The 24001-nt window shown below is 58.1% G+C and overlaps 1 protein-coding gene across 9 annotated transcripts in view; it reads left to right on the top strand.

Annotated features, from left to right (window-relative positions):
- DLG3 (discs large MAGUK scaffold protein 3) overlaps positions 1-23755 on the top strand; it is a 78829-nt gene extending 55074 nt beyond the window's left edge. For 4 of the 9 annotated variants that reach the window (XM_074835606.1, XM_074835604.1, XM_074835610.1 and 1 more), the window contains 13 exons: positions 2020-2176; positions 2632-2734; positions 8581-8695; positions 12460-12636; positions 13325-13400; positions 14001-14100; positions 17008-17049; positions 17756-17806; positions 18616-18717; positions 18898-19070; positions 19645-19754; positions 20747-20838; positions 22589-23755. In XM_074835606.1, coding sequence (XP_074691707.1) covers positions 2020-2176; positions 2632-2734; positions 8581-8695; positions 12460-12636; positions 13325-13400; positions 14001-14100; positions 17008-17049; positions 17756-17806; positions 18616-18717; positions 18898-19070; positions 19645-19754; positions 20747-20838; positions 22589-22695 — 1405 coding nt within the window. In that variant the 3' untranslated portion in view covers positions 22696-23755. Of the gene's footprint in view, positions 1-2019; positions 2177-2631; positions 2735-2967; positions 3054-8580; positions 8696-12459; positions 12637-13324; positions 13401-14000; positions 14101-15830; positions 15877-17007; positions 17050-17755; positions 17807-18615; positions 18718-18897; positions 19071-19644; positions 19755-20746; positions 20839-22588 lie in introns of those variants that run through there. The other 5 variants (XM_074835607.1, XM_074835611.1, XM_074835609.1 and 2 more) reach the window with 3 other exon arrangements.
- Positions 23756-24001: the final 246 nt, after the last annotated feature.

Below are 24001 nucleotides of genomic sequence, written 5' to 3'. Positions count from 1 at the left end.
GAACTTGAACACATCCAAAGGCCATAAGGATAAAGCAGGTATTTTCTGAAGGTCACAAGGTAGATTCAGCCTCTGCCCCATCAGAAATACATAGCTGGAGTTACAACTCTGCTGTACCTCTGCGTTTGAAGGCAAGGGCCTGTGGTGATGCATGGTGTGTGTGGAGCTGCAGGCACAGGGAGACGGGCGGCAAATTTGCCCTCACTTGGGTGCTCCCCCCTGTCGGGGCTGTTCTGTCCATGCCTGCAGGGGCAGGAAGGAGTTAAGCCTGTAGGGTCTAGCAGAGGGAAGGCTGTGTCCTTTCAGTGCTTCCATAAAAAACCCTGTGTGCTGGTCGGGGAAGCCGCCGGCCCTGCAGCCGTCAAGAGGCAGAGACAGGCAGCGCTGGGCAGCCGTGGCGCAGAGCATTCAGAACATTCCTGCCCCTCACGCCTCCTGGCTGGCGCTGCTAGCAGAGCCTGCCACGCCGCAATGTTCACCGTCAATGTGTCGTCGTCCATGTCCTACGGGGGACAGTCGTCCCTGTCCCCTTCCAGGCAGTGGCGAGGCCACAGGAGCAAGTGTGACCAGAGGTAGGGGACCGGGATGCCGCTGTGCCTGGTGGGAGGCACGGGGATGGGGAGAGGAGCAGATGGGAGAGCCAGGAGGGTCAGGCTGTGCTGAGCCCAGGGTCTGGGCAGGGCAGGAGCCCACCAAAACCTTCTTGCAAGGCATCCTGCACTTCTGTCTGTCCGCCTCCTGCTCTATTGCTCCTTATAAGGTGGTTGCCTGGAGCTAAGTGACATTCAGCCCATCAGGATTCCCCTGGAGGAAAGGATGGTGGGAGACTTTTCCTGGGGTGCTGGCACATGTCCCTGGAGGTAAATCCTGATGCCTGCATCCATGAAAGCACTAAAATCTTCCCCCATCCACCCAGCTGATGGCAGTGATGCTCCAGCCTGGCCTGGGGGGCTGAAGAAGATGTTTTCTTGCACAAGTGGCCTGGGAGCACGCTGACAGGCTGCAGGGCTTCATGCTGTCTGCTCAGCCAAACGTTATTCCCCTGGGTCCCTGCTCCGCTCATGCCACCTGAGCCCCGCTCCTTCCCTGGCTGTCGCCAGCAGCTGGGGGGGCAGCTGGGCTGCCCCCCCCCCAGCCCCCCAGAGTCCCCTTAGCACAAGTCTGCCAGAATTTTAGGGTCCACTGCAGGTGCCCTCAGCCAGTGCTGTGCCTGGGGTTCCAGCATCTCTCCTACTGTGTCCCAGTGATCTCCCGCTGCTCCCTGGCAGGCGTGGAGTTGATCAGGCTGCTGAGCTCACTGGCAGATCCTCGGTCCTTGCAGTACCCGCCGGAGCACCCAGGATCCAGCCAGTCACCGCAGCGGATGTGCTGATGGTCCCCAGTGTAGTGTTGGCTGACAATCACCGCCAGCCTGTGCTAGTTGTCTGGCGTCATTTATTCCTTCTTATTTTAATCCAACACTTGAGCTGGGAGCTGCCGTTGTTCCCCTCGGACTTGTTTTTTTCCTAGACAAAAAGTGGCGCAGGATTTTTGCAATGCCAGGCAGTCTTCCTGCATTTGCCTGCCTATTGTTTGAGCTGTGAAAGAATTAAGTCATCATCAAAAAATTTAGGACTTCTGTTGAGCCATGCAGGGCCTGTGGCGTGGGGGTGTGTGGGGTTGCAGGCACGCTTGCATGGGTGTGAAGGGGCTTGATCCCCCTCTCCTGGCACAGTGGTGCTGTCCTCGATGCCTGGGCTCGTGGCATCTGATGCTGCCTCACAGTCTGATGTTTCTGTGTGTGATTTCCCAGTGGACTCTCCATCTCCATTTGTGCTCTGTCTCATGTCACTTGTGCAACTGCCTGCACCTCTCCCAGTTTATCAGCCTCCTTGGTGCCGAGGGCTGAGTCACGCCAGGTCGCACTCGGGGTGACTTCAGCCCTGCCGGTGTGCCGGGAAGCCCACACATGGCCGACCCTGTCACCAGCTTTGCTGCTCCTCACCCTTATGTCTCCCTGTCCCATGTCTGTGCTTCCAGGGAACCCCGGAAAATCATCCTGCACAAAGGCTCCACCGGCCTGGGCTTCAACATCGTCGGCGGGGAAGATGGCGAGGGGATCTTCGTGTCCTTCATCCTGGCTGGAGGCCCTGCCGACCTCAGCGGGGAGCTGCGGAGGGGAGACCGCATCCTCTCGGTGAGTTGGTGGGGTCACCCGCTGCCCCCTCACAGCCTCCCACAGCCCTGGGCAGGCGCCTGCAGGACACCTGTCCCCTGCCACCCGGGACATGGTTCAGTGGGGCTGGGCCCTGCCGTGGATGTGGCTCCTGGGCGCGTAGAATCGGATCAGCAGCCTGCCCAGGATCTGTCCCGCTGTAGAGCGGGGACTGGCCGCGTCCTTGCTCGCCGGTCGGTGGAGGGGACCCCCAACACCCGGGCTGGCCTGGGGCAGGTACTGGGGATGCTGGTACTAGAGATGCCGGTACAGTCGGTACCGGTACCGTGGACACGGGCTGGGTGACGAGGCACTGAGAGTGTGTGTACCGCGGGTACCGGTACAGGCGCAGGGACAGCGGTGCCGGGGCGCAGGGCAGACCCGGTCGGTGCGAGCCCCGGTGGGTCCGGTCGAGCAGAGCTGCTCTGTCCCGGCAGGTGAACGGCGTGAACCTCCGCAACGCCACCCACGAGCAGGCGGCGGCGGCGCTGAAGCGGGCGGGGCAGACGGTGACCATCATCGCGCAGTACCGGCCCGAAGGTACCGACACCGGGAACAGGGGGGCGGGGCGGGGCGGGGCGGGGCGGGGCGGGGCGGGGCGGGGCGTCGCATGCAGATGAGAGGGAGGCGGGGCGGTGGCTGGCGCGCGGGCCGGGAGGCCGGGGCGGGGGGAGGCCGGCGAGGCTCCGATTGGCGCGGGGGCGGGGCCCGGGGGGAGGTGCGGGCGCCGATTGGTCGACGCGGCGGGGAGGGGGCGTGGCGGCGGCGTCCCGCCGGCGGTGCCTGCGCGGCTTTGTGTGCGGGCCGGGCCGCTCCGGGGCTGCTGCCGGGGGCGCCGCCGCCCCCCACCGGCCTGCAGGTGAGCGGGGCTCCGCCGACCTCGCCCGCGGCCCCCCCGTCTGGCCCGGCGGCACGGCCTGGGCCGCCCCCTCCGGGCCTGGGCCGGCGGGGGGCCTCGCCGGGAGGAGGGGTGGGGGGGTCGTCTCTGGTGGCGGGGGTCTGGTTGCCGGAGGGCGTCGCCACGAGGCCCCGCTCTGTGGGGTGCCGTGGGCCTTGCTGGGGGGCCCGGGGCGTTCCGGAGGGGATTGCGGGTGCGGTGGCCATCCCTTGTTCTGGGAGGCGGCTCCCTTTGCCCCCAGCGCGGTGGGCTTCGGGGACATCTCCCCCCCGCCACCACCGCGCTGGCGGGGCCTCGGGGCTGGGTGGGGGCTCGTCCCCGCCTCTGAGCATCCCGCTTGCCGCGCTGCCCCAAGGACTGCCGTTCATTAATGCTGGCCTTTAATTCCCTCGGCTGAGGTCTGGGGGGCTGGTGGTCCCGAGTGGGGCACTCAGTGGCTGCGGGAAGGGAGCTGGCAGCTGCCTACCGAAACCCTCCGTGGACTGGCAGGGCTGAAGGGTCACCCGTGGGCTGGCAGGGTGAGTGCTGGAGAGGGCATCCCACTGGTGGGCGAGGGGCCAGGAGCTGCTCCCAGGGCCACTGCTGCGCTGTGACCGTGTGCCAGTGCTGGGACACAGCAATTCACATCCCCTGGTGAAGGTGTCTCTCCCAGGCCCTGGTGGTTTTCTCCCCCTGCAGCTCTGGTCCCTCTCTGCGCCGAGGCCAGCGTGTCACCCCTCACCTGCCCTTTGCCTTGTTCCTCTTCGGTGGCATCGCTGGGCAGTGTGCTGTGGGTCCCTGTCCCCGCTGTTCCTCTGTCCCAAGGCAGAGGCCACTGGGGCGCGGAGCCGTTAGTGTCACTCAGGGGTGTGCTGTGGGTGTGGGGTTTGTTTGTTTTGGCATGCTTTTTTTTTTTTCTCTTCTTTCCAGGAAGCACTTAATGTTCTTGTATTTCTGGCTCCCTCTGCTACTTGAGATTTGGCAAAGATGCCAACCAAGAGTGGTTCCTAAATGTCAAACAGGACAAAATGTTTTGGAACCCCTTTAGACTGAGGCTGAAATGTCAGTGCTTTGTAGTCGTTGGCTTTCTGGGTCTGTGATGGCTCCTGGCACGTGCGGGCAGCAGCACTCGGCACACAGGCTGCAGCTGCCCTAGGAAGCAGCGTTGCTGCTGTGACACAGGCTGTTGTATCTTAGGAGTTGACTTCAGCACTTTAGAGGCTTGAAGGCCTGGGAGCCAAGGAGAAAGGCTTCCCTGGCACGAGCCTGAGGTGCAGGTGAGGCTGGATCACCTCAAGGGGACACATGCTCCCAAACATTTGCCTTTTCTACGTGCATTATGGCTTCAGAAAGAGTGGGAGAGCTGGATGGTAGGCTACCCAAGAGAGGAGATGCTGGTGGAAAGGGGCTTTGAGAAGTTCCTCCCTGCTAGCAGAGGTGGAAAATGGTACCTGTGTCTTGTATATGAGGGCAGGTAGGGCTTGCCTGTGGGGTGCTGGATGAGTGCATGCGTGCTCTGCATCTGACCTCGCTGGGGCTCCGAGCAGAGGGGCTGCTTGCACAGGTCTTGGGGGATGAGGTGCCCTCCCTGTGGGGTCCTGCCAGGCACTAGCAGTGGAAAGAAGCAAAGAGAAAACCAGGGAAGGATAGAAAGAGGAGCTGCTGTCCTGCCTTCCTTCTGAGCACCTGTGCCCGGTGCAGCGCCTGTCACCATGGCTGCATGCCATTGAGGAGGAGGAGGAGGCTGCTCCCTGTGATGGTGCCTCTGGGCTCTTTGTGAGGTCCCTTCCCCTCGAGCACTTCTTCCCCTGACCTTTGCCTGCTGCTATCACCAGGGCTTGGGTTTGGCAATTCCCCCTCCTCACACCCCATGCAACAAAGCCTTGATATTCCTCACCTGAAAATACAAAAACTCGCATGATGGCATTTCTCTGCTCTGGCCACTCCAAGGGAAGTGCCAGGGCCACGCAGTGGCTTTGAAAAGCCTCCAAGCTTTCCCCGTGGCCATGTTCCCCTCTGCTCGTCTGGGCCTGCAGCACGTGTGTCCTGTGCAGGGAGGTGTCTGTACTTTAACCCTGCAGCTGGAAGTTGTGCAGGATCAGGGCACTAAAATGCCGGGCTGGAGGGAAGAATGGAGCTGGGGGTAGTTTTTCCGGGTGGCTGGGCTGGAACCTGTGGCTGAGCATCCCTGGGCTCCACCGATAGCCCAGCAGAGCTGGCTTCGCCCTGGGCAAGCGGGTTTGCATGCCAGAGAGAGCACGACACGTGCACGAAGCTTTATGTGTGCTCGGGGGTGGCTTTCCAATGCAGCTCCCCTCTCTACCAGCACCTTCTCCCCTGGCACTGTCTCCTGGTGCCCAGAAATCAACTGCAGACCCACCGTCTTGCTGGCTCCGCTGGGTATATTTGCAGGTGCACCACGCCAGCGTGTGCCAGTACTGGGGATCCCCAGTGCAGGCAGGCACCTGCACCTCAGCTTAATGGTCTGCGGCCCACGCGTGCTCGGGCGTGCAGGGCCGTATCCTGCTCCTGGCACCGAGCTCACCCCACGGTGCAGGATCAGGCCCAGCTCCAGGGGCACCCACACCCTGGGAAGGGAAGAGCGGCAGGAGGGTGGAGCGGTGTTTTTATCGAGTTGCTGAGTGGGAATAGCAAACGTCCTGCCCCTCCTGGCGCGTGGCACAGCATTGCAGTGGCACTCGTGGCAAGAGGTGCCGGGTCACTTGTTGCATATTTTTCAGTCTTGATAAGTGTGTCCTGAATGTGTCTGGCACCTGGGTCCTGTGGGAATGCCGGGGAGGTGGGGGTCAGCCGTGGCTCACCTCCCCATCACGCTGTGGGCAAACTTCCCAGGCGAGTTTTGGCTGCGCGGGAGATCTTCCAGGATGCGGAGGCAAGGTGGCTGTGAACCAGGGAGCAGCGGCAGGAGCACTGATGGCTGGGGGTTATCTGCCTCAATTGTCTCAGAGGCTGCTCCAGCACGCAGATAAGGGGGGGCTGGTGGCAGCTGGGAGCATCCCATGCTTGCTCCCCAGGTAACCTGGCTTCCGCTGTGCTGGGAGGGAGGTGGTGGCTTTGCTTTTGGGGCTGGCTGCTCCTCCTCCCTGCGCCCTCCCGCAGTCAGAGTGAGCACAGGTTGGTGGTTCCTTGGGAGACCCTTCCTAGGATGGGATTGTATTTGCTGTCTGGGGCATAAAGCCAGAGCAGACCCTGTGTCCTTCAGTTTGCTACATCAAGCCTGGCTTGTGCCTCTTGTGTCGGCGGGCTTTTCCCAGTCCCTCCAAGCAATGTGGCCACTCCAGAAAAATTTGGAAAGTCCCCTTCCATGGAGTGCCCCGACCGAGGTGGTGGCATCTGAGATGTCACTCTGCTCTTGGGTTGCATGTAGGGGATGCGGTTGCTGACAGGGCAGTGGCACCCAAAGGTTGCCCTCTCGACATCCCCACCTGACGCCAGTGGCAGCTAAACCTGCTTTTGCCCTTCACCACCTGCCCGATCCCAGGCGGTCCGTCCTTTATGCCAGGCTTCTCGTGGAGAAGGGTGTTGCAGAAGGGATGCAAGCCCATGTGGCAGGGAGCAGCGCTTCTCTCGGTGCGGAGTGTGCACAGAGTCTGTACCCTCAGTGGGGTTTGGGATGACTCGGCTGGGGATGGAGATTGTAGTGCCCAACTCAGCAGCTTTCCAGGGGAAATAGCCCTTCCGTACCAAAGAGGGTTTGCGGAGCAGCTGTACCTGCTTCTGATGGATGCTCCTCTGGGATATAAGAGCTCATGGGCGTCCTGGGGCAGAGTGAGCTGTGCTGCAGATGCTGTGGTTCACCCTGGTGTGGGGTGAGAGGTGCGGAGCAGGATGAAGCTCACATCCCTGTGCTGGGAGCTCCATAAAACCCTGGTGCTGGTCAGCGTGTGCAAAAGTGCTGCTTTGGTGTCAGACTTCAGTTTTCTTCTAAAATAAGCCTTGCCCACGCCTGACTGCTTCTGTGTTTCCCTCTGCTAGCAGGAAGGCAGCTGGGTGCAGTGGGTGCCCCTTGCATGGGGCAGCCAGGGTTAGTGGGGGTCTGGTGATCCCTCCCCCCCAACATTAAGCAACAGACTGCCTGGCATGCAGCACCACTTGATGTCCTGGGGAAGGGGCTTCATGTAGAGTTTGTGTTGCTTGGCGGTTTTTGTGTGTATCGCCTTTTTTGGTCTTTAAATAAAAACACATCTTTGGCAGCTGGGCGCAGGAGGGGGATGCCCAGGTAGGTCTGGCTGGAGAGTCAGGAAATGCCCAGCTGCAGCTGCATAACCCCAGCCCCACGTGCGTCTGCACCGAGTCGCCTCTCTCCTTGCGCGGTGAGGGGCTGGCTCTCAAGCACAGCCCGCAGTGCATTTCTTAGCAGCGTGTTGTTCCCACTGCCCCTGTGCGATGCGGCTCTGCAGGCCAGGCAGCAGCCTGCACAGTCGCCCACACTGCTGGGGCTCTGCTCTGCAGTGAGCGCTTGCCTCTGCTGCTGTGCCCCGGTTCACAAAAAAAACCCTCAAACCACATCTAAACTGCTGGGTTGTGGAGAGTGATTTCTAGGCAAGTCTTACGGGAGAGATGAGACTGGTCCCCTCTCACTGGGACACAGAGATGGAACTGTAAGGTGTGCCCAGGGGACAAATAAAGGGCACGGGGTGAGAACTGCTGGGGTGGGCTGTGGTGATGCCGGCAGCTTCCGGGGTGCTGTGGTGCTGCAGTTGCTTGCTGCCTGGCAAACCTTCCCCAGTCAGCCCTGGGTAAGCAGGGCTGGTGCCTCCACCCTCTGCTTGTCGGCCCGACCTTTACACCCGGCTGAAGGTCAGGCTGGCGCGGCAGCGGGCGCTGGGGTGGTGGTTGCTCCTGTCCAGCCCCGTGGCAGAGGGGTGGCGGTGGCTTCTGGAGGGTCCCCTGGCTCCTCCTGCGGGTCTCCACTGCCAGGATGTGGGAGCGAAAGGTGAATTCCTTCTCCCCGCTCCCCTTCCATGGGCAGGGTCCGTGCTTTACCTCCGCCCTTCCCCATGCCTTCTGGGGAGAGGGACTCTGCTGCCTGCAGAGTGGTGGGTGGGGACCCCCCTGATGGCTGCGGTCCTGCCTTGCTGCTCCAGCCGGTGCGTGAGGGTCTCCTGGAGGGGCTCTCTTTCTTGGCACAGTTTGAACTGCTCTGTAGGTCACTGGCTTGCTGAGCCTTGCCCAGCCATTCCCTCGCTGAGCTGCAGCTCAGTAGTGGTGGTCTGAGCAGCCCTTGCCTGAGCTGCCTGTGCAGGGGTTTGGGAGCAGCCAGTGCCCTGCCTGCTCCAGGATGCCCTGTCTGGACTCCCACAAGGTGCTGTAGCCTCTTCAGCTTCGTCCTCCCTTGTGTGTGGGGACAGACGAGCTCGTGGGCAAGATGCCCCACGGACAGGCTGTCATTGCCTCTCTTGGTGCTTACCACTTGCGCCCTGCCTGGTGCAGGGGAGGCAGCTCGGGGGCAAGCTCCTGCCTGCACTGACCACCTCTCTCCCCACAGAGTACAGCCGCTTTGAGTCAAAGATCCACGACCTGAGAGAGCAGATGATGAACAGCAGCATGAGCTCTGGCTCCGGCTCGCTCCGGACAAGCGAGAAGAGATCTCTCTATGTCAGGTAAGGCTCAGCCCCTGCTGCTCCAGGCAGCCGGAGGTGGGTGGGATGGGTATATCCCCACAGCGTGGGATGCAGGGTGGGACAGTTCAGCCTGGGCTGTGCAGCACCTCTGGGGACGATTGTTTCAGAGGTCAGGAAAGTGAGTGTGATAGATGTATCATGAAGCAGAGAGGGTGCAGTAGGGAAAGGAGTGCTTTTGCACTGGTTCACTGGGGCTGGGTGCTCTGCAGTTAAGTGCCTTTTCCAAGGGCTGCTCTGCTTTGGAAAGCACTGGTGTCTCTACAGAGCCCTGGGTGGCTGCTGGCCAGGCCGACCCGCTGGGGACCACTGGGAAATGTGGGCATCCAGCTCTGCTTCTGCCTCACACAGCTTGAGGAAGCATTCAGGGTGCTCTCCTCAAACCACTCCCTGCTAACAGGCTTCTCCCTGTCTCCTCCCACCATTCCTGCAGCAGGATCTGGCTGGAGGGAAGATGAACTCTTAGGAGGATTATTGCTCTGAACCCTTGATGCGCTTTTGGTGTGGAGCCAGGCGCGGGGCAGGCAGGGGTTATGCAGCCATGCAGCTCTAATTGTGCAAGTTCTGTGCAGCTGGGCAGCCCCTGCTCACTGCCTGCCTCCTGCCACCTCCTGCCTGCCACAGTGCGAGTGGAGTGACAACCAATGAGTAATTTTAACTTCGTAATTAAAATAATCTTGTAAGTCCTCGCCCTGCGCAGCTTGTTGCAGGTGGGGGCTGGGAGGAGCAGGGGATACTTCTTCCGCATGGGAAGGATGACAGGGGCCGAGGCTGCATCAGCCTCAGCCTGCATCTCCCATTGCACAGCTGCTCCATGCAGAGGGGCTTCAGGTTGTTGCTGGACCTGGCGTAAGCCCAGCCTGGCAGGAGGGGGGAGCTGCAGCTCTGGGTTCCTGCAGTTCACACCTTCCGATGAGGCTCTGCAGGCATCTTGCTTGTTTTAGCATCTCAGGGCTCTGTGCTGGGGGTATGCAACGAGCCGGGCACTGTGTTGAAGAAACATCTTGTAGTCCTGCCCTTGCTTCCCTGCTGTCCCATGGACATCCTTGTGGGTGGAGCAGAGTTTAGGCTGGGTCCAGCTTGAGTTGAGCCTATGAGTCTCCTGTACCCTGCCTGAACAGGTGCTGCATGTATTAGGGTATGCCTGCAAGCCAGAGAGCTCCCCATTGCCTCCAGGCTGCTTGTAGTGTCTCACATCTCTTGATGTATCCCTCCACGTGGCTTTGGTGGCCTCCACAGTGCTACGTCCCCTCACATACACCCAGGTGACTTCAGACAGGAGCTGGGCAGCACCTTACCGAGAGGGTGATCCCAGAGGAGAGCTTTCCCCAAGCATGTCCCTTTCCAACCCTCCCCGGCTCTGGCGGCCATGCACCCCGCAAAAGTGCTTGCGAGAGCCGCCGGTCGCCCAGGCTGCCCCAGCCCTTCTGGGCGGGGTAGTTTCGAGCACAGTTTACCCGAAACCAGCTGAGCTGCTGTGCTGTGGACAGGACATCAATTACAGGACTTGCTACCCAACTGCTTGAGTCAGCCTCGTGAGGCTGTGTTGCACCCCGCGTACTGTCGACAAGGCTGGATCCTGACACTTGAGCGCCTGCCGGAGCCGATTTAGGGGTGCCAGGTGCTCGCCACGTGTTTCGGAGCCACAGCCACGCAGCATGGGCAGGAGTGAGGCAGGTTCACACGCTGCCTGCCTCCTGCCTGCGCTGCCGCTGGGCAAAGTCCGCCAGCACCGGGGCTGTGCTGGGCAGGGATGGGGGACGGTGGGCGTTGTGCCTGGGCACCGGGAGGAGGCCACACCGAGTCCCTGGCACTGCTCCCCTGTCCTCCAGCCAAACCATCTGCTCTCCGGGCTGCTCATGGTCTGTGCTGTGAGCCGGGGCCGAGCAGAGCCACCGCGCTGCCGTCTGGCCCCTGAGCCCTGTGCACTCCGGGGAGCCCCCAGCCACGGTGGGTCCTGGGTGCTGACACGGCCAGGCACTGGTCTCCGGGAGCGTTGTGCCTTGAAGCAAATGCCTCATGCCTCTGCCTCGCCGTGTCCAGCCTTTGCACAGGCCTTGCTGTGCCTGCCCTGGGATGCCGGTGGCTGCTGCGGGAGGAGCCATGGGGCCAGCACTGCTCTGCAGGGCAGGGTGTGGGCTGTGGGCAGGGCAGCCTGCAGCCTGCTGCTGTTCGGAACCGGCCTGACCAGTTCCCCGGGGGCCTTGGCTCTTGTTTTGCTCCCGATGGCATCGCAGGGGCCTGCCGGCCATGCACAGCCTTATCTTTTGGCCAGGAGCTGCCTGCAAGGGTTGCTTACCTCCGGCCAAAGCACCCTGTGGTGCTTTGCTGCTGGCTCCAGTGTGCCGGGGGCCACGCTTGGGTGCAGGAGAACTGAGCACGAGAGCTGCCCCAGCCCTGAGCAAGCCGGGAATGGGGGAGCGACCTGGTGGCTGGGTGTACCTGGACGTGTAGGGCTGCACTGGGTCTTGTCCTGGAGGGGACTCCCCAGCTCACGGGGCAATCCCTCTTCTCCCCATTTGAGACCAGCTGCCTTGACCCAGTCCCAAGCGACCTGAAAAGTTTTATCACCTGGTGCTCCCCTGGGAACACTGGAGCAGGGATCTGGCTGAAGAAGTGCCCTCCCAGCTCTGCAGCTCCACAGGGACCTGCTGCATGGTCTCTCGGCCCTCCCGTTTGCACCGTGTCCCCACAGTGGAAGACGGTAACGAGCAGGGCAGAGAGCATGTCTGCTGGTTGAGGAAGAGGCCTGTTAATACTGGGATTAAACCAGCAGCAAGCCAGTGTTTGCAGTGCTTGGGCTCATGTAAGGCTGGGGGGCGAGTGGAGCCGATGTCTCAGGAGTGAACACAGGGCTGGTAGTGGTGCTTTTAGTGACTGTTCCCATGGTTTGGTTTGTTGCGGAGTGGATATATCAAAGCAGACATGGTTTGAGATCTGACATTAGTTGCATATGAAGCCACTGAGAGCAGCTTGTGGCTACGGTCGGCAGTGCTGCGTGCAAAAAAGTGTGTGGAGGAAGGGTATTGGTGCTCCTCTAGTTAAAAAAACAAAAAATCAAAAAATCTTTTCTGTACCTGGTTAGTTTAATACTGAAGATAATTTTAAACTAAATCAAATGTTCTCAGGGGAAGTGTTTGAGTTTTTGAAAAGGATTGGTTGTGGAAGCAGATATAGTTATCCTCAGATACGTTCCTAATTCACAGGCTCTGGACTAACCTACCCCTGGACATAACTAAAGCGCGTGCTCAGAGTGCCCTGCGGTCTCTGCCTGTGCGACTGCTCACCAGCAGTGGGGTCTGATGTTCCCCATCCTGCTCCTTGGCCCTGCAGCCGCTGGGGAGGGATGGTGGGGAGTGGCCTCGCACCCCATCTCCCTGGTGCCCTTGTGCATGCTGCTGCTTTGTTAAGGCCATGTGAGCTTCACCTGCTTGCTAACCACAGCTGTCTTCAGTGCATCTGTGGTTTACGTGCCTCTTGCAGCTGAGGTCAAGAGCGAGTTGGTTTGGTCCAGCACTGTTATTCCTGCGTCGCACGCTTTGGGGCTTGTGCTGAGCCCGCCAGTGGGAGCTGTCTGCTGGTGGCTCTGGGGTGCCACTCGCCTCAGTAGGAGGCTTCCCCAAAGTTTGGGTTTAAATCCTTTAAGGTATGAAGGTGGCAGTGCCCCAGGAGCTTGGCCGTGCTGCTGCCCTCACTGCCTGGCCATCCTTAGGGAAGGCATCGCTCCTCTCTCTGCTCCTCTGCAGAGCCCTGTTTGACTACGACCGGACCCGGGACAGTTGCTTGCCCAGCCAGGGGCTCAGCTTCTCCTACGGGGACATCCTGCATGTCATCAATGCCTCTGATGATGAGTGGTGGCAAGCCAGGCTTGTGACGCCCCACGGTGAGAGTGAGCAGATTGGAGTCATCCCCAGCAAGAAAAGGTGAGTGTCCATCAGCAGGAGCTCTCACATGTGGTGCCTCCTTGGAGCTCCCCAGCCTCCATGAGCCCTGCAGCCCTTGGGGGTCTGCTCAGAGTGGGATCCTCTTGAGGTTCCACTCCACCTGCCCCTCCGTGGCTGTGTGGTGTGAAGGGCACCCCAGTTGCAAGCTGGGGCCATGTGCAGGTCTCCCTGGGAAGATGTTCTTCAAAGCTGGGTGAGACTCCAAGTGAGGAGGAGAGCACTCAGACCGCTCTGTGGTTCCCGTGGGGATGGAGAGCTGGTGTTAGCCAGTCTGGAGCTTCGAGTGAGAGCAGAGCCGCAGCAGTGACTGCAGGCTGCTCCTTGTGTCCTCTGACAACCGCTGCAAGTCAGGTTCCATGAGGTGGGAACTCACAGGAAGCAGAGAAGCTGGCTGCCACTGCCTTCAGGTCTGCAGAGCCAGGCCTGTGTCTATCCCCCATCCCTCCTGGGAAGACTGGCTTTTCCCCTCTCCTGCTCCTGCAGATGCTGGCCTTAGCCAGACCCTGGGCAGGTGGTTCCACCTCTGTCCCTCTCTGGGAAGGAGCTGCCCTTTGCCAATGGGGCCACCACCCAAGGGTGCATGGAGCTGCCTGGGGAACTAAGCAGGTGGCATGGAGGGCACGTGTACAGGACTAGCAGGTCTTTCTCCCCTTTAACTTCCAATCAGGGTGGAAAAGAAGGAGAGAGCGCGGTTGAAAACTGTGAAGTTCCATGCCAGGACTGGAATGATTGAGTCCAACAGGGTAAGTGCCAAGCTGGGGCTCAGCGGGGCCCCTTGAGCCAGTAGCTAGCAGGGACAGGATGAATCCCAGCAGCCTGGTGGGGCGGCTGGAGCAATCCCAAAGCAAAGGGCAGTGTGACTGGACCTGCCCCAGGCCCTCATCTGCTCGGCACAAATCCTCAGTGACTGTGCAGGGGGTGAGCAGAGGAGCCTGGGATGGTGTGAAAGTGCTGGGGAAGGACCCCTGGTTGGACTGATGGGGGAGCAGAGACTGTCTCACCGTGGCCCGTGGCTGGGAGCTGACTGCAGGCAGCTCATGCAGGTGAAGGTGGCTGCCCTCACCCCTGTGTGGAGTGCTTAGCAAGCAGACGAGGAAGGGAGAACGGCCTGGCTACCCCTGCAGAGCTGCTGATTGCCCCGTCAGCTTCCCAGCATCCCTACCACATGTTTTTCTCCACGCTTAATTTTTTTCCTGCATTACAGTTTCCATGTAATCTCCATGATTTCATTTGAGGGTAACTGCCCTGACACAGCTCCTCATTGTCTCTTCATTTTAATTTTTCCCACATACGTTAAACACCATTGTTTTTTCTGTCCTCCCTTCCATCTCCATGTTCTTCAGTCGATCAAAACGAAACGTAAAAAGAGTTTCCGCCTCTCTCGAAAGTTTCCATTTTACAAGAGCAAAGAAAACCTGGCCCAGGAGAGCAGCGGACAGGAACGTAAGTAGCAGCTGGCCAGAGAGGGCAGGCGTGCAACCCTCAGGTCCCCTGCCTTGGGGGGAGAGATTGAGCACGTTTCTGTAGCCAGGGGTCCTGGTGTCTGCCCGTGTCGGGTCTGTGCTCCACAGTTGTGCCAGCAGCTAGGGAGAAACCAGAGCTTGAAATGAAAGCAACGGCTGCGGGCTGGTGTTCTCTTTCTCTCTCTCATGTTCAATGTCTTCATCCTTTCATCCAACTTTACACTCGCCTGACCCCCTGCTCTCCCTCCCGCTACTCTCCCCTCTCTGCTGCGGGCTCTGCTCCCTCCCTCCACCTGCCAAGGACTGCTCCCCTCCAAGCGAGGGGCTGGCCACCTCCTGCAGAGCTTTTCCTGTCCCAGTCAGGGCTGAGGGGCTGGGGAGGTCCTGGCTGCGCTCCTCATCTCCTCTAGAAGTGACTCGCAGCCACGTATTCCTGTCTGAGAGTCCTTCCCACAGGTTAAACCCTGTGGGTAGGGGAGACCCAAGCCCTTGCTGGTGGAGGAGCTGCCCACCCGCAACTGAGGCACATGATAGTTGGCTGCAGATGTTGGGGGTTCCCCAGCTCTCACCTGGCAGCACCCTGGGGCTCCCAGTGAAGGCAGGGCATGCAGCTTGTTGCCCCAAATTCTGACACGGGCAACACTGGAGTTGCTTGCCAAACCCAGCCCCTCCTTCTTCCAGATGCTAAACTGCATCTGCTCCTTCAGCAAGTGTCCAGACAGAGAGCCTCAGTCCTCGCACCTCAGGGAAGAGGAGGTGGGTGAGGCAGAACACTGCCAGCGCAGCAAGTGTGTCCCCTCCCCTCCAGTGGCTCTCTTGGGTGTGACGCAAAGGCAGGAGGTTGATGCTGGGAGCTGCCCACATCCCTCTGCTGCCTGTGCCAAGCTGGCACCAGCTTCCAGTGAGCTTAGCAGCCAGCATGAGCCTCTGGCCTGTGGTGAAGGTTAAGTCTGTGTGTCTGGGTGTCTTCTGTAGTGCCTGGACATGGTTGGGCTCCCGTCAGCTCCGTGCTGGAGCTGGGGACTCACTGGGGTGCTGCTCTCGGCCAGCCCTGCGGCACAGTGATGTACAGAGTGGGGATGGGGCAGGCAACGCTCTTCGCCAGCCCGTGTCACAGACCCGCAGCCAGCTCCCTACCTGTGTTCTGCCGCTGTCCGTCCCGGCTTGCAGTGGGGGGTCCTTCCACAGGCCATGCAAGCACTGGGGCGTGGGCATCTAACACATGCCAGCAGGGAAAAATGTGCCCCCCTGGCACGTGTTGGAGGACTGGCTCTGCTGTGTCTTCCCCTGGAGCGGCCAGGCTGTTCCAGAGGCCTGCAGAGCTGCTGTGCCCTGCCAGTACACCCTGTGAGGCATCGAGGAGAAACACCTTGGCCCCGCTTGCCAGCAGCTCAGGGCTGCAACCGCTCGGTGCCAGCACGTGCTGCCGTGGCTGCCCTGCCCTCCCCAGACCCAGGGTGGCCCTTGGGGGCTCTCTGGCAGAGAGGAGGAGCTCAGTGGGGGGGCCCAGCAGCGCAAGGCGAGCCGTTTGCAGCAGGCTGATGGCGTCAGCTCTGAAAACATTTAACTTCACTTGCAGTTGCAGCTCTGGGCCGTTCTGCACTCCTGTCACTAATGCTGATCTGGCTCTGTCTCCCCCATCCCTCTGACTGCCCTCTCCCGCGCTCTCTTCTCTCCCCCTCTCCCCCTTCTCGCTGTCTGTGAAATCAGGACTTCCCTGGGTTAAGTGACGATTATTATGGAGCAAAGAACCTGAGTAAGTCGAATTTCGATGCGCATTGTTCACTTTCCGTCGCTGGCATGCCTGGTGGTGCCTGGGGAACGGCCGGGCTCCAGCTGGGGCAGCTGTGCTTCTCTGGGTGCAGGGAAGGAGCCCCACAAGCGCTGCCCCTCTGCCGGGGAACGCCGCATCTGCCGGCGGAGGCTGCTGGGCTTGGGAAGGTGCTGCTGCTGCACGCGGGAGGGGATGGGGGACTTTGCTTGGGGATGTTGGCCGTGCCCTAAGCGCGCCCAGCTGAGTGCTGCCTGCTGCACCCGGGATGAGCTGTGCCTCCTCATCCTCCTTTTCCTCCTGCTCCTAGCTGGGCTGGCTGCTGGTTTAGTGCTCGGAGATTCAGAGCCACTGCTAGTGCAGGTGGGAGGTGACTATAACCATGACGGGTCTGCTCTGAGTGGGGCGAGTGACAGTGTTTTGAAGTGTTGCCACCTACCCTGGGGCACCACGTACCCAGAGCTGAAAAACAATGATGGCAGGAGCCCCTCATCCCTCCCAGCTGGGTGTGAGTCCCTTGCCGAGCTCCGCACCCCCCCGACCAGTGCAGAGCCTGACTGGGGGCAGACAGCAGCCAGCAAGCCTCTGTGGGGCAGTCACAGCACTGGGATCAGCCTAAGCAAGCAAAGCCCCAAACTCTGTCCCATCCTGTCACTGTCTTGTCTTTGTGAGTCCCAGCCCCATCCCCAGAGGTAGGGTCCCCCATCCCCGTGCCGGTGTGGAGCTGTGCCCTCCCCTGCCCCCCATGTGCATGCTGCACCCGCTCCCCCCGCCAGCACCCTCCTCCTCATGCACTCCACCTTCCCTCCCTCAGCCTGGGAAGCCCAGCGCCTGCACATGTCTGCCCACGCCTGCCAGGCAGCCCTCTCCTGGCATCCCTGCCTTCTCCCAGAGTAGCCAAGTGTTGCCCTGCACGTCCCCAGTTTCCCAGCAAAGGGTGAGAGATGCTGCCCTGCCCATGCAGTGCAGGCTCGTCCCAGAGGGTGCTGGGAAGTGGGTTTTTCAGGAGGCTGGTACTGCCCTGCCCTGGGTCAGTAGTGCTGGGTTACAGCCAGGGTGCCCCTGTGCCTTCTGCCCGTGCTCCTTCTGAAGTGGATCTCTCTGGTTGCTTTGCAGAGGGCGTGACATCAAACACCAGTGACAGCGAGAGCAGTTCCAGTAAGTGTGCATCTCACCTGCTCTCCCACCCCTGTGCACGTGTGTGTGTGCACACGTTTTGGCACTTCCATCTTGTGTTGTCTTGATGGTGGTTCTGTCCGGAGGCTGGTCCTTCCTGCTGGTGACACCAACATGCTGTGCCAGCTCCTTCCTCGAGGGTGGGAAGAGCAGGGGCTGGAGGGCAGGAGCAAGCCTGGCTGCTTCCTTGCACTCTCCTGGCTACAGGGCTCTGCTCCAAGGCTGGGTGGTGGGTTCTCAGTCCATGGTGGTCCCCCATCCTCGGTATCTGCTGCCATAGGCTGGCTCTGTAGCATAGGTAGCTCCTGAAGCCCAAGCCTGTACAACAGCGTGGGGGTCCAGCTGCAGCGAATTATCCCTCTATCCCCAGCGGGTCCTCTAAATATCTGCAGCACATCTGCCATCCACCCTGCAGGGAGGATGATGCGTCCCAATGGGCCCCGAGCCTGCAGCAGCGGGGAGAGAAAGAGGACACTTGACCCAGAGCTGGGATGTGAATAATTAACGTGGATCAAGGGCTGGTAACTGCATGCCCGTCACGCTCCACGTCAGCTGGCGGCATGGTGGGGACAGCCTGGAGGTGTTCCCAGGGCTGTGGGAGGCTGGCCAGGGCAAGAGCCAGCTCCTGGCGGGTGTGGAGGGGCTGGAAAGCTGCGAGCTCACCTGCCTCTCCCTGGCTCTGTTGCAGAAGGACAAGAGGACACTATCCTGTCGTACGAGCCAGTGACACGGCAAGAAAGTAAGTCCTGGTGCTGAACTGCCCCGTGCCTGCTCCAGCATGGGCACCTGTGTCCCCAGCACAGCCAGGGTGACTGTCGGGACCTCCTCCCCTCCTCTGCCTTACCAGCTCGATGCCGGGTGAACACAAGTGGAATTTCCTGTCTATTGTGTGCAGCAGGGGAGCCAGGCATGCATGCTGCCTCACAGGGCTTCCCCTGGCCTTGATTGTCCCTTTTTAATTAATAGAAAAGACTTCTGACCTGGTCTGCAAGACCAAGGGAGAGATCCAGAGCTAAAACTGAGCTGGACTTTAGTTCCCATCTAGGATGGGATTATCCCTCCCTGCCTTGGACCAGGTCCCTGCTGCAGAGCAACTCCCCCCCAGCCCTCAGCATTTAACTGTGCTCGATGCTCAATCCCTGCAGACCCTTTCACAGGCTGAATAGTCCCAACCTCGGCGGTGTCTCCTGCCAGAAGCTGAATCAGACTCTTAGACTCCCGTCAATTCCCCAGTTCTGCAGTATCCTTGCCCAGCTGTCCCAGTTGTCTGGCTCCTGCCACAGGCAAGGGAGCAGCTTTGCTGATCTGTGACCCTGAAAACCTGCAGCACCTTCCCTGGGGTCATACAGATGGTTTGGGTCAGATGGGAAGGAAATGTTGACTGTGACCAGGAAGAGATAAACTCACATGGAGGAGGCACCTTTGGGTGCCCATATGATCAGGAGCACCCACTGCCAGCAGGGAGAGGGCAGGTTGATGCCAAAAGTGGCAGAAGGGTCAGCTGCCCGCAACGCAGACGGGGCCTCAGGTTGTGGCTCTTGTTTGCAGTTCACTATGCGAGGCCAGTGATCATCCTGGGGCCAACAAAGGACCGAATTAACGACGACCTCATCTCCGAATTCCCACACAAGTTTGGTTCCTGCGTGCCCCGTAAGTCCCAGCTGGCGCTCCGTGCCCTTGCTAGAGGGAGGGGAGAGCGGTGGCTCTGCTGCTTGCAGGGTCTAGCCCACAGCATGGGGAGGGGGCCAGGAGCACGGGTGGGTTTTCTCCCTCCCGGGAGGTTTGGTGCGCATCGCTCTGGGTTCGCTCATGGTGCCTGCTCTCCTCCAGACACTACCAGGCCTCGGCGCGAGAACGAGGTGGACGGACAAGACTACCACTTTGTCGTATCCCGTGAACAGATGGAGAAGGACATCCAGGACAACAAGTTCATAGAGGCTGGGCAGTTCAATGACAATCTCTACGGGACCAGCATTCAGTCAGTGCGAGCAGTGGCGGAGAGGGTGAGTGTCGGGTGGCATTCCTGGGACCGGGACACATCCAGCCCGAACCCAGACACATTCAGCAGTTCCCCTCCTCGCCCTGTGTTGTTAACGAAGGGCTGTAACCACATTAAGCAAGTGTGGCACGAGCCTCTCCTCTCTCCAGAGTCCTGCCAAGCCACGTGGCTGCTTTTCTCAGCTGCATTACTCCACCTCAGTGTTGTACCTCTGTCATCCAAACTTGACCCAAAAGCCTGGCACTGGTGGCACCAGCCTCATGCCCAGGAGCTCCCAGGGCAAAGGTGCCCAGCTGCCCTCCTCGAAGCAGCAGCATTTCCTCCACAGAAGTACTGGAGTGTACCGATGGCTTGTAAATTGTTTCACACATTCAGAGAAAGATTCAGTCCCTTTGCATTGCTGCTGTCCTGCCCTAAGCAGGCAGGAACACAAGGCCACTGGGAGTTGGCTTGTGTCTCAGGACTGGTGTTTCATCTCTGTGGCTCCTCTCTTTCATAAGCACAGCTGTATGAGCAAGCTGTTTTCTCCACGGAGTAGACTGCGTGGGTAGGTCTGATCCTGATTGTCTCCTTTCCAGGGGAAACACTGCATCCTGGATGTGTCTGGCAATGCTATCAAGAGGTTGCAACAAGCACAACTTTATCCCATTGCCATTTTCATCAAACCAAAATCCATTGAAGCTCTCATGTAAGTGCAACACTGTGTTCTGTGTCTCTCCAGGGCAAGCAGCTCTGTCATGTTGGGAATTTGTATGTCTGCTGCATCAGCTTTTTAGAAAGCAGCAGAGGTTGCTGCTGGGGCTGAGCTTGTCCCTTGTTAAGAGGAGCTGGGCCCATTGCTGTCTCGGTGGTGTCCCTTCACATCTAATGCCGTGGTGCATCCAGGCTCCTGGATTGCTCTAGCTTAAAGCCCTTCATTTGCCCCAAAGAGGATTATCCATGGGAAATCTAAAAATGATCCCAAATGTGCCTGATGTAACCTGCTCAACTGGGCCCTGAGTCCAGCCAGGAGAGCTGCCTGCAGCCCGTAGCAGTGGATCACCATAGCTGGATGGTGGCTGAGCCAGGACAGCCCTGGGGAGCAGAGAAGAGACGTTTCCTGTGTGCCTAAGGGGGACCTTCTGCTTGTCCTGCTGCTTCTGGCCCTGGGGAGCGCAGGCTGGAAAGGATGTGAGAGCTGAGCTTGCAACTCTTCCAAGCAGCAGCAGAGAATATTATCTGTGAGGAGATTCAGTAGCTGGAGATGGACTCTGAGATCATAAGAGGCTCTTCTGGCACAGAGGGGACTGGGAAAACCCCTTCTCAAGCCACAAACTGCTTATTTGGGTGTTGTATGAAGATGAGAGAACCTAGGCAAGGAGGGTGGTGGCAAGCTCTGGAAAAGCAGGGAGACTTCTGCTGTGGTCTTTCAAATTTGGAGGATTGTCTGGATTTGAGCCCACTTCTGTGCCATGGTGAAAGGGGGAGTGGTGGTGATGGGAAGAACTGTTGGAAGTTGAGATGAAGTGCCAAGACAGCAAAGAACATATGGGGAAGGGTCCTGCCTTCGAGAGCTGGGTCCTGCACAGCTTCCATTCCTGGTGTGCAGAGGCTTCCCAGGCAGCCTGGCTCCATGGGCTATTTTTGCTTCTGTTCATTGCTAAGAAAAAGAGCTAAGTTTCTATTTTTTGTACATGGCAGGGAGATGAACCGGAGACAGACGTACGAACAGGCCAACAAGGTCTTTGACAAAGCCATGAAACTCGAGCAAGAGTTTGGAGAGTATTTTACAGGTGAGTGTCCTGAGCAGGCTTGTATCTTGATTTATTTTATTTTTCCAGCTGGCAGCTGTGACCTCTCTACCAGCACTGTCTTACTGCAGGGTCATGGGAAAATGTCCAGCTTCATCAAAGCAGAAAAGAAGTGGCACTTTGCCAGCAGAGCTCTGCAAACGGAATGCTCCAAGATCAGTGGATAAGAGTAAACCAGGTCTAGAGAAGGAGACAAGTTGTCAGGCAGGATTTTCTGAGTTTGTGAAAGTTTATCACCAACTTTAATAACAATAAAATAAGAAAAAAATGCCCAGGCAGGGGAAGTGAGCATAGATTCAGGGTGCTACAAGGCTACAGAAAATAAAAAAACTCCCTGCCAAAAAGAGAAAAGAGTAATTTTAAAGAGGAAAGATAAAAAATTAGTGACCTAAATAGTGGAGACTGCCCTGAGTTATTGCAAAACATCTCCCAAAAAAAGACTGGAAGTTTGGCTGGCTTCCTGAGTAGTCTTTGCTGAAGAGCCAGTCAGGGGCTGCCTGGCACTTTGTGCCTGCAGAGATGAGCTGCTCATGACACACAGAGACATCCTTGTGCATTAAGGAACTAACCTTTGTAACATGGTTAATTCTGGAAGATCATGGGCAGGCAAAGAGGCAGAGAAGCTGATCTGCCATTTTTTCTCCAGTGCAGTAACTGTTTTCTAAAGTTGAGGAGTGATAATCCTGCCAAACCCTGCATTACCCACCTAACAGTTACTGGGAAAAATCCCAAGCAGAACGTTTTCCAAAAATGGATCTCAGCTGAGTAAATGTAGGGGTACAAACAGAGTAAAAGCTTTCCCCAGGCCTCCTGTCCTGGGCAGCAGTTCCAGAGCTGCCAGCTGCTCTTCCAGGAGGAGCGCAAAGGAAGCATGCACCATGGTTTTGCATGCCTTGGCATGCTGTCGCGTGCTTGGACGGTGAGTTTGAAGTTGACCTGGGGAAGGAACGCTCTTGGCTGAAACCCATTGCTGAAAGAAGTGGGTAATGGGCAGAGAGATGGTCACTGTAGCAAGTTCTGGGCCAGGAATGAGGGAACAGAGATGCTGGAGGATGGTCCTGGCTGGGCTACACAGGCAGGCTGAATTACCAGAAGGCTTTGGCCCTCCGTGTGCATCTTCCTGCTCTGATGTAGGAAGCACAGTGAAGTGCTTCGTGTTGTGTCTGTACTAAGCAGCAAGACTGCCACTGGTCTTTGGGCAAGAGTTACAGCTGGCAGTGACAGCCAAAAGCTGGCCTTCTCCAGCCTGACAGTGCTGCGATTCCCACCCCATGGCAAAGGAAGCAACAAACACGAGGAGCCCTCGGCAGCCGACCAGAGGGGATGGACAAACGCGGCACCTCGGGGTGCGCGCTCGGCACACACGGGCTGGTCTGCGTGAGGCCCTCCTGTTCTCCGCGGTGCAGTAGCTGCTGCAGCCAGTTCGGCGCGGTGGCGTGACACAGTTTGCAAAGCTGATTAGCAGCCTGTTGTGGAGAACCCAGCCGGCAATTCACACACGCAGGAGCTCTGCCAGCAGCTCTGCCAGCTCGGGATCAGCTCTCGCTAATCCCCTTGGACACGCTGGGTTAACCCTGTGTGTCATCGTGCGCCTCTTACAGCTCCTTGGACACGGGTTGTCTCGTCCATTAATTGTTGGCTGCGCGACACCGGCCCGTCTGGTGCAGAGTGTGGTGGGGAAGGTGCAGCACTGCCTGATGCTCAAGGTCTTGCTTGTTCTCTCCTCTTCCAGCCATTGTACAAGGAGACTCTCTTGAAGAAATTTACAGCAAAATCAAACAGATCATTGAGGACCAGTCCGGGCACTACATCTGGGTCCCATCCCCAGAGAAACTCTGAAGATGTCCCCCACCTGCTTCCCTGTGAGCAGAAGATCTCCGAAGTCCCACCCCACCCAAGCCCTCTGCCCCAAGGGGGGGGGATATGAAAACTATTCCTGCCCCCTTTTTTAGATCGTCGCAAAATTGAGTTTTCTAGTCCTGTTTCTTTTGTTGGGATGAACTCATCTCATTCATCACGTGACTGTTCCCACCGTTCCTGCATGGACCTTCCCACTGCTCCATTAGAGACAGATGAGAACCCATTCAAGGTCGTTTTTTATTATTATTATTATTATTATTATTATTATTATTATTATTAACTAAACCAAGAATCAAGATGGGAGGAGGCGACTAAGGACTAACGTAAGAAACAAGTGAAACAATGGACTCTGAGCACATGAGCTAGTATCAGAGCTCCAGGGGCATTTTTTCCAAGTGTGACTGTCTAGCAGCTCTGAACAGTGCAACAGAAAGGCAGCAGAAAGCATTTTATTTATCTGTATATGTAATTTATATATAATATAGAGAGAGATATTATATATATATTATATATATATATATGTATGTGGACTAGGAAACCTGAGGGACCTCTCTTAAAAGGTATTGTATTATTGCAAGGATCTTTCAGTTTCTCTGTCCCAACGACTGGGCATAGGGAGTCCACTTGGGCAGGAAGAGCTCAAAACGGTACCAGGTGCTTCAGAAGCGTCTCCCTTCGGGGCCAGCCTCCTGCCAGCCACTCCAGGTCGATGAGGCAGAGCAGAGACTGGAACGCTGCCTGCAGAAGGGACCAGAGGTCCAGCAAGGAGCAACAGCTGATCTGAGTGAGGCTGGGAGATGGAGACTGAGCAGGAGGCTGCACAGCAAGAGAATGGATGATACTACATATTAAATTGCACATTGTTTTACACACCACCTTATGTGTTTGCATGAGAGGTTTCCTTTTGGTTCTATTTTTTTAAGCTGATTTTAAACCAAAACCATATTGTGTTGCTGTGTTGGCTTTTTTTTTTTCATTATTCCATTTTTCTCTTGTTAATAATGAACTGAATGGGTATAAAATCCAGTTTTTTAACTTATTTTTTAAGCTGGCTCTATTGTAAATAGAATCTAGTTCTGCAGTGTTTAGTTAGGAAATACTCTACTGGCCACATGGAACAAATGAATTCTCTGTCCTGTGTTGCTGTGGAAAACCTGGGACATTGGGCTGGCCCTGTACCTGTGGGCACAGGTGAAATGACCCATTCTAGCCTGCGGTAGCACGTTGGCATTCTCTTCTGCATTAGTCACTGGCAGGAAAAGCCCCCAGCTGTGCCTTGGATGGA

Source organism: Strix aluco, chromosome 10 (assembly GCF_031877795.1).
Source record: "Strix aluco isolate bStrAlu1 chromosome 10, bStrAlu1.hap1, whole genome shotgun sequence".
NCBI lineage: Eukaryota > Metazoa > Chordata > Aves > Strigiformes > Strigidae > Strix > Strix aluco.
Note: the sequence above shows the minus strand (reverse complement) of the source record. Positions and strands in the feature narration are given on the sequence as shown.